A 14,531-nucleotide genomic window follows, 5' to 3' on the forward strand; every position below is an offset into this window, starting at 1 on the left:
GTCTTATAAGTTAAGTCATGATTGCAAAATGTCTTCTTTAATCTGCTAGGGCTTTTTGTTGTTGTTGTTTAATTCATTGGATTTTATTTAAAATCCATTGGTATCAGATTGAAAGTGTAGATGTCCGTGCCTCCAGCTTCTTCATAAAGTATTTTCAGTAAACCTGAAGCTGAAGAGCCTGTAAAGGATAGGTTTGTTTCTCATGCATAGAGCTTGCTATCCTTACTCAATTAAATTCGACGGGTCTTCAGTGTGATATAGAGCCTTCGGAACAAACCTCTATAGGGAGAACTTTTTACTTAGCTAGTAAATGAAGATAAGATATTTTATTGCCATTCTGAAATGTGCCTTTCTGAAATGAAACTCACCTTCATTTACTATCTATCTGAATAAAAAGCGGTTGTCTCAGGCACTCATGTATATAAAAAATTAGTAACTCAGCAGATGTCCCCGTCAGTACTATGGGAACTGTCCATGGTCCTGTGTTTTACCTGGTTGCCCTCCCTCTTGAAAGCACAATGAATTGTGGTAATCCCCAACAACTATGATAAAGTTTGCTACCAATAATCTCTCCATTTTTGCATTTTGCTTTGGTGTTCAGAGTGCTTTCCGCAATTTTTCTTCAATAATGCATTTTGTCATGTAAAAATGTAATCTAACAATATTTCTTCATAAATGCTTTCTAGAATAAAACAAAATACAAAACAGTCTGATTCAGTAACTGGGATTCCAATTCACATACTTAAACAAAATGTGAATTGGCATAAGCGTGCCATGGCTGCTATATCGTCTTATGAGACAGAATGGACCTTTGATTTTTTGCATTTTTTACACTGAACAGCACACTTTGTGACCTCTGAACTCTTATAATAGCCTGCTGATTGAATTTTGACCGGTAGTTTGTAATCTCATTAGATAATTTTAACAAAGTTCCCAGATATTTTTCATAAAGCATTATTTATTATTCCATTACTACATGGTTTAAAAGTATTCAGTTTATTTAAAAAGTTGTCTTAAAGTATGGAAAAGCCTGGGGAATAGAGCAGAACACAGCCAATAATCTAGTATCTATAATATCCTAGATACAGGGACTCTACAACTAGGCCTAATGTTACCTAGTTCTGCAGTATCTATAGGAATTACAGACTCTTTCCTGAAAGAGCTGAGATGATTTTTAATTGCTGTAACATCCAGTCTCTTTAGGCATTCTGACTAACCCTAACATTGACCCAGGCTCCTAGCCCCTTTTTCCCTTCAATCTGTACACAGGCTCTTTGCTCAAGCCAGAATGGTCTCTCTATTGTATATATTCACTGTGAACATTGTAGTGCCTCTGCTCACAACTATTCATTGGTAGACCCATTTCCTCCATAGGAAATACTTCATTTTCTGTCTACTTAGATTCTATCCATTTTTTAATGATCTGTGGTTATTTTTCCCATTTCTTTCATGACTATATCAGCTTAGAGCAATCTCTGCCTTTTCTGACATTCTATAGTACTTTTATCTACCGGTCTATTCCACAATTATCACTGATTTAGCTGAAACCCCCATTTGGAGAACAAAAATCTGAGTCTGTTTCCTGGGCCACTATGTATTGAGGGGTAGTTACGGCAATACATATATCTACATTCCAATGAAAACCTCACAGACTATTTGCTATCTACCATATATAAATTACCGAATTGCTGTGAGTCTCATTTTCTCATCTTTAAAATCTGGATGATGCTAATTTCTCTTTCCCAAGTTATCATGATAAATAATGAGATGAGGCATCTACAGATCTTGCCATATGCTGTGAATTCATTAAATGTTAGCAATTATTAGTATCATTTTCAGTTTCCACCACTTTTGATTACTTACAATTAACAAGACTTACTGTCAATTTAGTTATCCTTCCCTCAATTTATGTTAAAACAGGTTTCTTCCACATCTCTACTACGCTCTCTTTTGCTTCTTCCTTCCAAATTGACCAACTTATGCAACTTTATACCATAGGCAATTCCTATGAAAACTGAGATTCTTTATTCCTATGAGAAAAACAAACTGTTGCCTGAAAGATTGTAAAAGGATTAAATTCTCACATAATATAAATTACTTTGAGTCCTCAGAATGATCCTTACCTTAACTGTTTTATTTGCCAGTTTTCAGGTTAATACTGATGTGCTTTTATGCAGAGGTAAAGAATATAGTTGCTTAAACTTAGGTTGAGGATGTTCATTTATATGGATTAGTTTTTATAATTCTTATACTCTATGTTATAATTTACATTTGTGGCTGCTCTTTAAAAGCCATGATTGGCATAAATATTGGTATATACAGACATTTGTATTGACTTGAAGTTTATACACATATGGGAAGAAGTAGAAGAGAACATGCTCATATATTTACAGCTTTTTATTCTTTTTCTGCCATGTGATTTATATATTTTATTAGGTTTCCTTACAATAGCCAAAAATTGTTATTCCTTCATTAATTTTAGTCATTTTGATGTGTCTTAAGTCAACTAAATTTTTGGAGTTTTCTATCTTACAATAATAATATGAACATGAAGTAAACTATTTCTAGCGCCTTGAATGAAACAAAACAATACAAAGTTGGAGCACAGTTATAGTAATTTTGTTGAGACATTGGGAGATCCTGATTGGCTTAGAAATTATTAAAGATTGTCGTGTTCTGTATTGTTAGAGTTAAGTACATTTTATGTGTCTTGTAATTCTTCCCAAAAAACCTATTATTAATGCGAACTTATAAGTTGGATGCTGCAGTAAAATGTGAATTTGCAGAGCAGGAACACACTAATAGAAATTATTGCAGTTATATATGTATTATTAATCTAAGTATTGTATATGTAATTCAAACACAGTATGATATCCATATTTTAAAAGAATAAAACAGGAAATCCCTTAAGAAAATCTAAATGATGGAATAACATCACTATATTTCAGGATGCCAAGTAGTCAAATGTTTAACTTTTTTGTCATTTAGTACACCTATGTTTAAAACTTATATTTAGCAACATTGTATTGCTAAATATGAAAGTATGATAAATTACTTTTAGTGTTAAAGAAAATCAGATGAGTTTCAGAACTTTTTGTGTGTGAAGCATAGAGTGGTATATCTGAATATATGGATTCTCGAGTAGCTGGGATTGCAGGCATGCGCCACCTTGCCCAGCTAACTTTTTTGTATTTTTAGTAGAGACAGGTTTTCATCATGTTGGCCAGGCCGGCCTCAAGATGTGACCTCAGGTGATCCATCTGCCTCAGCCTCCCAAAGTGTTGGGATTACAGACGTGAGCCACTACTCCTGGCCACGATCATGAATATTATTCTTTTTAACCCCATTATTTCCATGAGATTAAAGCAGCTCTTCAAAACACAAATTTACTCATTTGGACAGCAAAGGATCACATAGAGAGGCAATTTGGAATTTAAATAGAAAGCAAAGAGAAGATTGGAGTCAGGAAATAAGGGTGAAGAAGACACAAAAGTATGTGCTAAGTTAGGTCAGCCAAAGGCCTTAAACCACTTATGACACTTCTGCCTTTCACATCCAAATCTCTTTAATGATCAAAAAATTTACACTATGTCTTAGTGAATAGTTGGAGCATAATTTGTTTCTGGAGAAGTGAAAAATTCTCCTCTTACTATTTTCTTAGTTCAGAATAATTTCATGCCACAATTGGAAATCACATCAGGGCAGCCTGTCACTAAAGGTATGGCAGAGAACAGATCCTTTCCTGTTTACAGAAGTCAGAAGTACCCAGGGCTTGACAGGCAGTGGAGAAGGGAGTGAGCAGGATGAAAGAAAAAGAGTGTAGCTAAATAGTCCAGAAACCCTGAAATAAATTACATGTTGCATAGTTTTGACACTGTTTATCTTGAACCATATGCAGACAAATGGATGTCTGTTGGGAGAAATTTTCTCGTGTGCAATCATAGAAGCACAACACTTTATGTAAACCTTCCTTTGAAGATCACAAAACTGACAAATTAATGGAGGAATTATTCACTTGTTTAACTTGGATGTTCCTTTCCTATGAGTAACTTCATGAGATACCTTCATGTTCAGGAAATACGTGGACTCAAAACAGTATTGAGAAAACTTTTAAGGAAAACTTTAATACTATGGAAACCAAGTATTCTTAATGTTTTAGCATGACTAGGGGCTTAGATTTGTTAAGAATATAATATAGAAGCATGTAACCATGAGCAGCATTAAAGAACAATGAAATTACCAAAGTTTCCAGCAACATCCCAACTTCTGCTCCTCTAAGGGAAGTAGTCTGCTTTCCATTTCTTGCAGGACAAGGTTTGCTTGAGTGCTTGCTGGCATGCTGGAGGTTCCCCTTTGTGTATTGTATGCATGATTTAAAAGAAGCTGTGTCAGCATTGATTTATACATTGACAGCTAAGGATAATAAAATATGGGCAAACATACAGTGCACCCTTTTACATATTAACCTGGAAACTGCATTAGGCAAATTTGATAGCATTAAAAGATTTTGCCAATTTGTCTGGAAACAATTTCTTTTTTGTAGTGTGTCAAGGGTAACACTTCATGCCATTGTACTAATTTAAATGGCTTTGATAAATTGTTCAAGAGGTTAGAGAATAGTAGTGTATGTATATATATATATATATATATGGCCCTTTAAAAAGGCTATTAACTTAATTGTTAAATGAATTTAATCTGTAAAAATCAAAAGTCCTCAAGAATGTAAGTGTTTTCTTGGAACCGTAGCAGCCATATTACATCATGAGACTTTAAATGTCTTCTTAGAAATAAAATTATACTTCTGCATTACCTCTTAATAAGTAGAAATGCTTTAGGCTATTATAGTAGCATGGATGTTAGCTATGATTTGGGGAAAACTTTAGTTTATAAAAGCAGTAAATTTGTATCTTCTTTGGGGTGCACCTGTGTTAATATAGCATGCCCTAAGTTGTACCATTTGCATGACGTCAGGGTAGCCTCTTGTATGATTGTGCCCCTAGAGACCTTCTTAAAAGTGAGATGTGTATTTCATGAGACATTGTCTATATACATAATTTCTAAAGTAAGAAACTTGAAAGTCACTAAAATTAAATCTTTGCACCTTTATTCAGTAGTCTTGTGGGAGAAACAGCTATTTTATAGAAATGCTCAAATAGTTCCTTAAGAACAGACTTCAAATATAAATTAGCCCTTTCAGTGAATGCTGAACTTGAAACAAGGACAGGATGCATTCGTATTATGATCATAATCTTACTCCTGAGTTCATCCACATTCTCTCACCCAGTGCTCGCAGAGCTAAAAACTCACCTGACTCTTTCATGAAACATTTTGTTTCTATCTCAAGTGAAACATTAAAATGATTTTTTTCTTTTTTACTGAAATAACAACATCTCTAAGATTCAAGCTACTATATTTAAACAACAACTGCTTGTTTGGACAAAAAGAGTGTAGTACAGATACAATGTAGTACTTCACTGTTAACTTCAACCAAGTAAAAGGCTCAATATGAACAAAGAAATTTTAATTCCAGAACAAGCAGCAGGCAAAGCAGACATAACCAAGTTTGGAGCATTCTTTGTTTATGCTATGAATTTTAACAAATAAGTGCTTAAGATATTGAAGAAGATGCATTTATTTTAAGTATGTATTATTTAGAATTAGCTGATACAGCTTTTGGGCTTTTTACCATAGATACATGTAGTGTTTTTATGATGTGCCTGTAGTATATGTTTCTTAATGGTTTTAACCGAAATTAGCATTTTTTAAAAAAGCAAAATTGCTATTACTTTCTTTTTTATACTTAAAACTTATTTTCTGGAGAGCAATATAATTCTGGAAGTTCTTTAACTCAAAAATATCCTATATTTACAATGCAGAGGATTTATACATAATGATAAAGAATGTGAATTATTAGAATAGTGACACAATATAGAACAATTTCTAGCTTTCTAAAGTGTATTTCTGGTTGGGAATAAGAGCACGCTGTGTGGATATCAGTTCCCTTTCTCGATTTGGAGTTCTTGAAGGAAAACTGCTTTTAAAAAAAGAAAACCTAAAAGTAGTCTTGCTTTTTCATGCCAAGGATAGTGAAATTAACATGCAGCTGGGCTTCTCTGATAAATGGATTCTGTTAGGTCACTGAGGGGGTGCATGTGACATTAAGTGATTTACAGTCCTTTACCTTAATGAAATTGTTTCAGCAAGATGACGCTGAAAGCTCTTAATGGATAGCTTTTCTTGATGTAATGAAATTGCATTCCTATGGCATTTAATATAAGGTGCAGTTATTATTTACTGGAGCTTTCCAAGGGCTGCTATTTGCACAGACAGTTCAGAACAAAAAGAGATTTCAGTGGCGGCATAGAGGCTAGAATGGCTTATGACATTCGTAAGCAGATGAGTGTGTCTGTGAGAGCACTTCAGTGAGTGTGTCCAGTGCATCATAGACCCTTCAGGAAACTTCCCATCACCTACCCCGACTACTGTCCATCCCTTCTACATATATTCTTCTAATCTTTTTAACAGACAACTGGATTACAACCAGATCAGCTGTATTGAAGATGGGGCGTTCAGGGCTCTCCGGGACCTGGAAGTGCTGTAAGTCTTGCTATTTCTCTTACTCTTTTAATAGGGGCTTTGTGTCTGGACAGGACTAATGTGGAAAGCTTATCTGCTAGCTTAAAACCTTTTTATCAAAATAGTCTCTCAATAGATACCTTAAATAACTGATGGTGAACACAGAGAAGAATCGAAATGCATGTGTGCAAAACCTTGTATACCATATCTGTATGTTTAGGTGAAATTGTCTAAGGTCACTCAAATGTTCTTCTTATAATAAAATATTTTTGTAAGATTCACAGAATTTGTCATTGCTAAATATGGAGATAAAGTCAACTTTACAGGAAAAACAACATCAAAAAACAAACCTTAGTAGCTGATATCTTGGAGTTATTTGCCGTTGTTAGGCAATGGAAACAGTTTCTCATTAAAAAATAAAATTTTTAACTGGGTGATTTAACATTATTTTTGTAAGAATACTTTGAAATCTGCTTCCTAAGGTTAATAAGCCATCCATTAGATCCATTTTCAAGTCTTCACTGCTTACTTTGTAATGTACAGCATGCAGACTTGAATTATAATTGGCAACCGCCCTCTTTCTTTGCTGGGTAGACTTGACTAACAAATTGTTTAGAGGTAACTAAGTAATCTCTATTGACCGTTGACTTAGCAAAGTAATTTTAATGAAATTACGAATTTTATTGAAAATTATAGTTACTAAAGCATTGTATGCCGCCTATACACTTTTGGAATCTTTTTCAGCCAAAATTCACATTTGTAGCTTTTTAAATACACTTACAATTCCTCCACAATTTTTCATCTTTGACAAAATTTAGTCAGCAATCTAAAATTGAATTAAATGTGAGGGTGTTTTGAATTTTTAGTCAATTGGTTAAAAGTTATCGAGAAATCATAAAATCCTCTTCCTCACACACAAAAAGTATTCATTACTTTGTAAATCTAGTTTTGGGAATGGAATGTAATTCTGAAAAAAAATTAGTTTTTCAGCCAGAATGGTTTGTTTTAGCAGCATTTTTATAAGGTTTTGGTTTTAATTGCAAGAAAAGTAATGGAATTTCCAGCTATGTAATGTACTGAGTTATTAATTATTTTAAAAGTCATTTATGTGTGAATATATTGAGTGGGATAAAATGTGAAATATAAAAATATAGACTGATCTCTAACTACAGGAGAGGCCATCTTTGTTTCTATTGATAATGGTCTAAATTTCTAAGAGAAAAATATTCAAAGTGCTTATCATACACATTTTAGCTTTAAGACCACTATTTAAATTGTATACCAGAACCATTTTTAATATACACAACTCACTGATGGTAAACCAACTGATTCTAGTTATTCTCAGAGTCAGAATAACTAAAGTGATTTTATAGTAGTGGCTTCATGGCAAAACCATAGTTAGTATCACTAAAATTCATTAAATAGACTACCACAAGTGTTATTTAATCAAACAGACTTGATCAGAGTCAAAAATGTATTATTAAACCAAGGTTCCAAACTAAAAATATGAATAATGCCCACCATTTTATGCAGTTTGCTGACTATTTTGGATGAATTAAATCCCACAAAGTACCTTGTTATTAAGTTTTCAAAAAACTTAAATTCTTTAAAATATGTAGTTATTCAGTGTATTTATTCGATATACGTATATATACACATAGATGTATTGAATACCTACTGTGTATATTTTATAGGGTGGAGCAAACACTATGCTAGGCACTGAAACCTTTTACCCACAAATACAGTAATGACATTTGCTTATTTGCTATAAATTAATGTTGTTGTCTTTAGAAGCAGTACATTTATGAAGACACAATCATCTCATACATTTTGATTGTCATGATTGACCAAAATATCTAAAAAGTGACTTTAGAATGAGAAATACACAAAAAGGTGACATTTTATGGTTCATGGAATTAAAATAGGAATCCAAAATCTTGGAAACTCTTTTAAGGGCCCTAATATATACATCTTAAAGAAGTATATATTGGTCAGAGTTTGGTTGCTGAAGCAATAATTAAAACTAGCATATGATAGAAGACAATGTAAATTTCTTCTAAAAAGACTGAAATATTTTATATTAAAATTTTAGGAAGTTGAGCAGACATTATTTTAAAGGCTGTTTATTTCAATCCTGATATTTAAAACAACCTCTAGAAAAATCAGTTGTTAAATAACTTAAGGCAAAATTGGACAAGGCCATGAAAAGGTAAGAATTTATAAAGCCCGAATCGCTTGTGAAATCCAACAAAAGTTTACCTATTATAAACATTTGGTCAGGAGCTTGCTTAAGAGAATTTGCACTAAAAAGGATTCTAGAAATATGACTGTCTGTTTTGCTTATTTTTACCATTCATGACTCTTTAGGATGAACTGTCTTATGTGGAAATAATGAACATTAACTTACACATCATCTTATATCTCAGATTCCCAGTGTTTTAGATTTTAAAAAAATTAATTTCATAAGACATTTGTGAATCTATTATTATCCTGAAGCTAGATGGGAGAAAATGAGGTAATCACCCTGGATCATTGATGAAAGTATGTTAAACGAGGATATATATGTAAGTGTACAAAGAGTGACTAGAGTCCAAGAAGTCAAGTGAAAAGTCAAGGTAAATGAAAGCAAGGAAGCAGTTGAACAGTTGCATTTTCATGGAGAACCAGTTTATTGTCAGATTCTGATTTGTAGGATATAGAAGTAACTGCTTATTGTCTTAATATTTAGATACCATCTCAAAATAACATTGAAAAATAAATCTAGATCAATATTTTCCCTTTCTTTGGGCACTGGACCCAAAAATGAAATACATCCCTTGAAGTTCTGCTTTTACATGTTTATTTTTCTTTTTCATAGCATGGGCATAATTTAATTTCATTGAATCACAGTGATTCATATCCACTAAATACCAAACTCTCTGCCAAGCGATATGCATGGTAGCAAGGGAATAAGATGATTAAATAAAGATATAAGTGTGAGAGGTGCTCCATGATTATGCAGGCTAATTTTATACATCAAGATGTCTTTCATATTAAAATATTTACTTACTACAAAGAAAATCTTGAAGATGAGTGCAGAAATAGACTTAGACATGGGAGAAAATATTCACAACTAAAGTACAATGTAGAAGTTTCCATTATTTCAGAATAGATGTTGACCATAACCATAACATATACAAGTAATCATACTGAACACATATATTTATTATTAATTTTAAACATACGCTGGGTGCAGTACCTCACACCTGTAATCCCAGCACTTTTGGAGGCCAAGGCAGGTGGATCACAAAGTCAAGAGATCGAGACAAGCCTGGCCAACATGGTGAAACCCTTTATCTACTAAAAATACAAAAATAAGCTGGTGGTGGTAACAAGTGACTGTGGTCCCAGCTACTGGGGAGGCTGCAGAAGGAGAATCGCTTGAACCTGGGAGGTAGAGGTTGCAATGAGCCCAGATGATATTACTGCACTCCAGCCTGGCGACAGAGTGAGACTCCGTATCAAAAAGAAAATAATAATAATAATTTTGTTGGTTCCACATATTTTTCGGTCATTGGGTATCAGTATCAATACTTCTTTCCAGCGTCGGTACTGAATAAAATACTAAGATAATGTATTCCTTCAGTTGCATCATGTGAACCAAGAGTTTGAGAAAAGACTTCAAATTGATAACTGAAGTCTTGGGCATTCAATGGAAGTTTTACTTTGCATGGAGATATGAGAAACTACAGTTCAAAATTTATACATGTTTGCTCTGTGTGAAGTACCTAGAACAATTTATTCCCAAAGTCACATTTCAGAATGCTATATATTATAAAAATTTTAGCCGTATTAAGTCAGCACAAATTTTGAAGATGGGAAAAGGGGTCATTTGAAAGCAAATCCCATTGAGAAGTTTAACCTTTGCATTCAACCATCAAGATATATTTTAATCGCGTTTGAAAAAGACAATTCATTTCACCTCTAGATAGGAAAATGCTAAAAGCTTTTAAATAAAGTGAACCAACAAATTCAGTGCTCTGTATGTCCCCCATAAAGTGATTTATTTTTTATGACTTCATTCAAATCACTTAGATTAGTTCTTATATAATTCAGTACTTTGCAAAACAAGGTAGTAAAGGGTCTCAGTCTCTAGCTGACATGCCCTGTTTTACTAAAAAGTTCTTGTCAATCCTTGAACCTCTGATCCCACTATTGATAACTGCAGTCAACAACTGGCTCAAAATGGCCTCAAAAATGTATTTTGTGTAGCCCAAACATAAGTGGTCTGCAGACTGTTTGAAATATTTTAGTTAGTTGCCACCATGTCAACATTAGAAAGATTGATCTAAAACTTTTTATTTCTAGATTACCTTGGAAAAATCTGATTGTTTAACAGCCCTCCCTTACAGCAGGTCAGCAGTCCATTGGAGCTAGACATTAGCTGCCACAAGAGAGACTGTGCTTGCTAGCTTACCATGTTCTTCACTTTCCCCAACTGTCTGCTTTCTTCCATCTCTCTTGCCTATCATTGTATATTTTTGCACGTGGCCTGCTTCTCTCATCTCTGTTCTCTGCCCAGCTTCTGTAGGCAAGTGAACGTGCAACCCCTAATTCAAACACTTGTCCAGTATCAACTTCATCCACCTGAAGCACTGATGCTGTCTTTCTCCCACCTACTTCAGAGGAATTTGCCTTCTTTAGTCATCACTTCAGTGTGTACCTTCAGTCTCCCCTAGTGTTAGAATTACTTTCCATGTCCACACTTGGCGTGTACACCCTGGGATAACTTCTACCACTTTCTTATCACAACCAAATTTTTCTGAAGGGTGAAGGAAGCTCACATCTTAGCCTTATTGTTTTTGTAATTTGTCCAATTCATCTCCTCTGGTGGACAGTATGCTATTTAAGGACAGGATTTATGCCTGAATTATTTTTATAATACTCCATGTTACCATAAAATAATTGCCATTCAGGAAATATTTGATGAATGAATGGGTAGTAGTGGTAGCAGTAGTAGTAGAAATAATCAGTAATAGTAATAATAAAACTAACAATGTTGCATTGGGGAAAAAGTAGGAAAAATTTGGACCAAGCAAGGATATTTATTTTCACCATACCTCTCTTCACCACACATATTCCTGGATCTGCTACCTCAAGTAACCATGATAGCTGCCACCCAGCAGTAAACAAAGGCCAATATATGCTGCTGCTACTAAAAACCTTTACAATGGATTAATCTTTTAACACAGTGCTACAGCATGTTACTTCATCCCCACCTGATGCAAGTACCAAATATAGATGTAGCTCTTTCTACTCAGGTTTCAGCAGTGGCTGATGTCCATGGTAAATAATAGTTATCAGAACTCTGTTCCAAGGCCTGAAAGGAATGATTTTGTATTGTTGCTATGAGAATTGAGTAAGAGAATATTAACTCAAATACATTCACTGACTCATGGACACTAATTACATATAATGCCTCTCTATGGAACTGTAATTTGGCAAATTTTCCAACTATAACTATCCCGTGTTTATTTCTTAACCAATATCATAGACATGCATGTACAAGGTACATAAAGTAGAATGTAAAAAGTCAAAGATGCTATGAATTAAGCCAGAAATTTATAGCAAATGTTGAATAAAACTCAATGTACAGTAATATGTTAAATTATGAAAATTATTTATCAACTTGTCTATAGAGTAGGGCATTCTCTATGCCATCTCTACCAGGTCTTTCATAAGCATAGTACAAGATGTTTTCTCTATGTTAATATATAAAATGATCAATCAATTTTTGTATCTAAAAATTCTAACTTTTCTTTTTAATTCTACAGCACTCTCAACAATAACAACATTACTAGACTTTCTGTGGCAAGTTTCAACCATATGCCTAAACTTAGGACTTTGTAAGTAATCACAATATAAGTAAAGGTCATATTATTCAACTGAAGCTCCTCTTAAATAGCATGTTCAGTATGCAAAGGACGGGACCACTAGTTTACAAGATAAACAAGGAAAACTCAACTTTGTAAAAGACTGGATATGGTACTTGTGGAAATGAGCTGTTATTCTGGAAACTGGAAAGATTTAACTGATATGCATTATGGGAACTTTGGAGTTAAAAATAAAAACAACGTTTACTTTGAGCTATTGTGGAGGTCACATTTCATTAAGAAATGGAAGACTCCTTGATTGGCTGTCAGAAATGATAAATGGGAAATCTTTATGATTTTATTACTGTACTGCAAGCAGACCTAATAAAGCTAAACTGGTTCTCCAACATTCCTTATAATGTGAAATTATAGCATCACCCTCTAGTGCTTCTATAATTAAGGTTGTATCAGCATTTATATTTAAAAGTATCTTCTTTGGGGTTGCAGATGAACATTAAGATATTTTTGTTCTAATAAAGTATTGACTACAGCTATTTCTTTTCTCTTGAAGAAAAAGTAATCCTTAAAGTCCAGAGTAGGCTTTAAAATCCTTAAAGCCCAGGGTGGACTCTAAGTTATAGAATTTCAGAGGTAAATCTCACTTGAACTGAATTTCAGAATCACCTTGACCTAAAATAATATATTACATATAACATGTAGGACATGATTGGAAGCAAAACCAAAGCATCAGACTTCTTGGAAAAAAAGTGTTTTTTAAGTTGGGTAAAAATATTTTGATTACATTATCAAAATACTCCTCATTTTCTGATAGCTTTTAACTGAAAAATATTAATTTCTTTAATAAAAATTTGAATTACCAGCTTTCGAATGAATTAGGCAATACCAATTTTAATATTGTTTTTTTCATACTGAAATCTAACTGTATGTAATAACACATCATTATAATGTCCTTGGAATATTATTTAGCAAAATAAAGGACTTCTACAAGTATAAAGACATAGCTAGATTTTGTATTCTTGGGGCTGTCAGATTGAGACTAATCTGACTGAATTAACAGCCCAGTTCACTCAAAACTATAATTTCCCATTAACTTCAGGGAATTTTTAAAAAAGAAATTGATCAAGTTTTCAATTTTTGCAAAAATAAAGACAATGAAACTGTGAAAACATTCATCTGAATTTTTGACAGTGTCCCTTATTTTCTTATAGAAATCCATGAGTTTGTCTTACTCATCAGGTTTTTCAGTTTTTACATTATTTTCTCATTTCAAATGTGTGCACATCTAATTGGAATTTTTGTAATGTACTTGGTTTAGATGGAAATTGTTAGAATACAAGGACATGGAATGTGCCTCTATGGCTTCCAAAGGACAGAACTTCAACTTGCAAGCAAACCGAGCCAGAGGTCACCCATCTTTCCCAAAATGTAGCTTTTTTGTTCTGTGGTATGCCTTCTAGTTTTGAAGCAAACAATGTGTTTCTTATCTACAGGCTCGAGGAGAATGTAAAGCAGCCATTTAACTTTAAATTCCTTTGCTTTTGTTGTCTCATTATTCTATAGTATCATTGCTACTTAAAAATTTCATTTTTATAGTCTAATTATCTTTCTGGACTGAGTTCCATGTTTTAATATCCATTACTGTTATTGGGTTAGAATTGAACACATCAGCTTAAAAGGACTAAAATGGTATTACTGTGTCATAGATGGTTCTGGGAATGGCACTTTGATTTATAGCTTTGGATGTCCTTTTCTTTAGTTTGAGAAAACATAAAAGCCAGTTTGAAGTCATTTACCTAATTTAGTGGATACATTTTTCTGATATTTTATTAATGGAGAAGTGCTATTTGCCACTTGGAAGCAATCCATGATCTTGTGTGGATCCTGCCAACATAGAGCAACTCACTTAATTCCTTCACTCCCAGCCATTTGTGCCTTTTAATTTCAGTCCCTGCCCTTTGAGGATAGGTTTCCAGTAGCCAAAGGAGCTAATCCCTTTTCTGTGATTAAACAACAAGAGAAGGAAATCAGAATAACAATGTGAAAAGTGTTTTATATTAAATTATTATTCTGTCTTGTTCAGCA

The 14,531-nt window shown here is 33.5% G+C and overlaps 1 protein-coding gene across 9 annotated transcripts in view; it reads left to right on the top strand.

Annotated features, from left to right (window-relative positions):
* The window catches only part of SLIT2 (slit guidance ligand 2), a 381,892-nt gene that overhangs the window by 228,412 nt on the left and 138,949 nt on the right, over positions 1 to 14,531 (top strand). For all 9 annotated transcript variants that reach the window (XM_032273416.1, XM_032273409.1, XM_032273421.1 and 6 more), the window contains exons 6-7: positions 6,526 to 6,597; positions 12,390 to 12,461. In XM_032273416.1, coding sequence (XP_032129307.1) covers positions 6,526 to 6,597; positions 12,390 to 12,461 — 144 coding nt within the window. The remainder of the gene's footprint in view (positions 1 to 6,525; positions 6,598 to 12,389; positions 12,462 to 14,531) is intronic.

The sequence above is a fragment of the Sapajus apella genome, unplaced genomic scaffold, assembly GCF_009761245.1.
Source record: "Sapajus apella isolate SASKATOON/1434 unplaced genomic scaffold, GSC_monkey_1.0 scaffold5, whole genome shotgun sequence".
NCBI classification, from domain to species: Eukaryota; Metazoa; Chordata; class Mammalia; order Primates; family Cebidae; genus Sapajus; species Sapajus apella.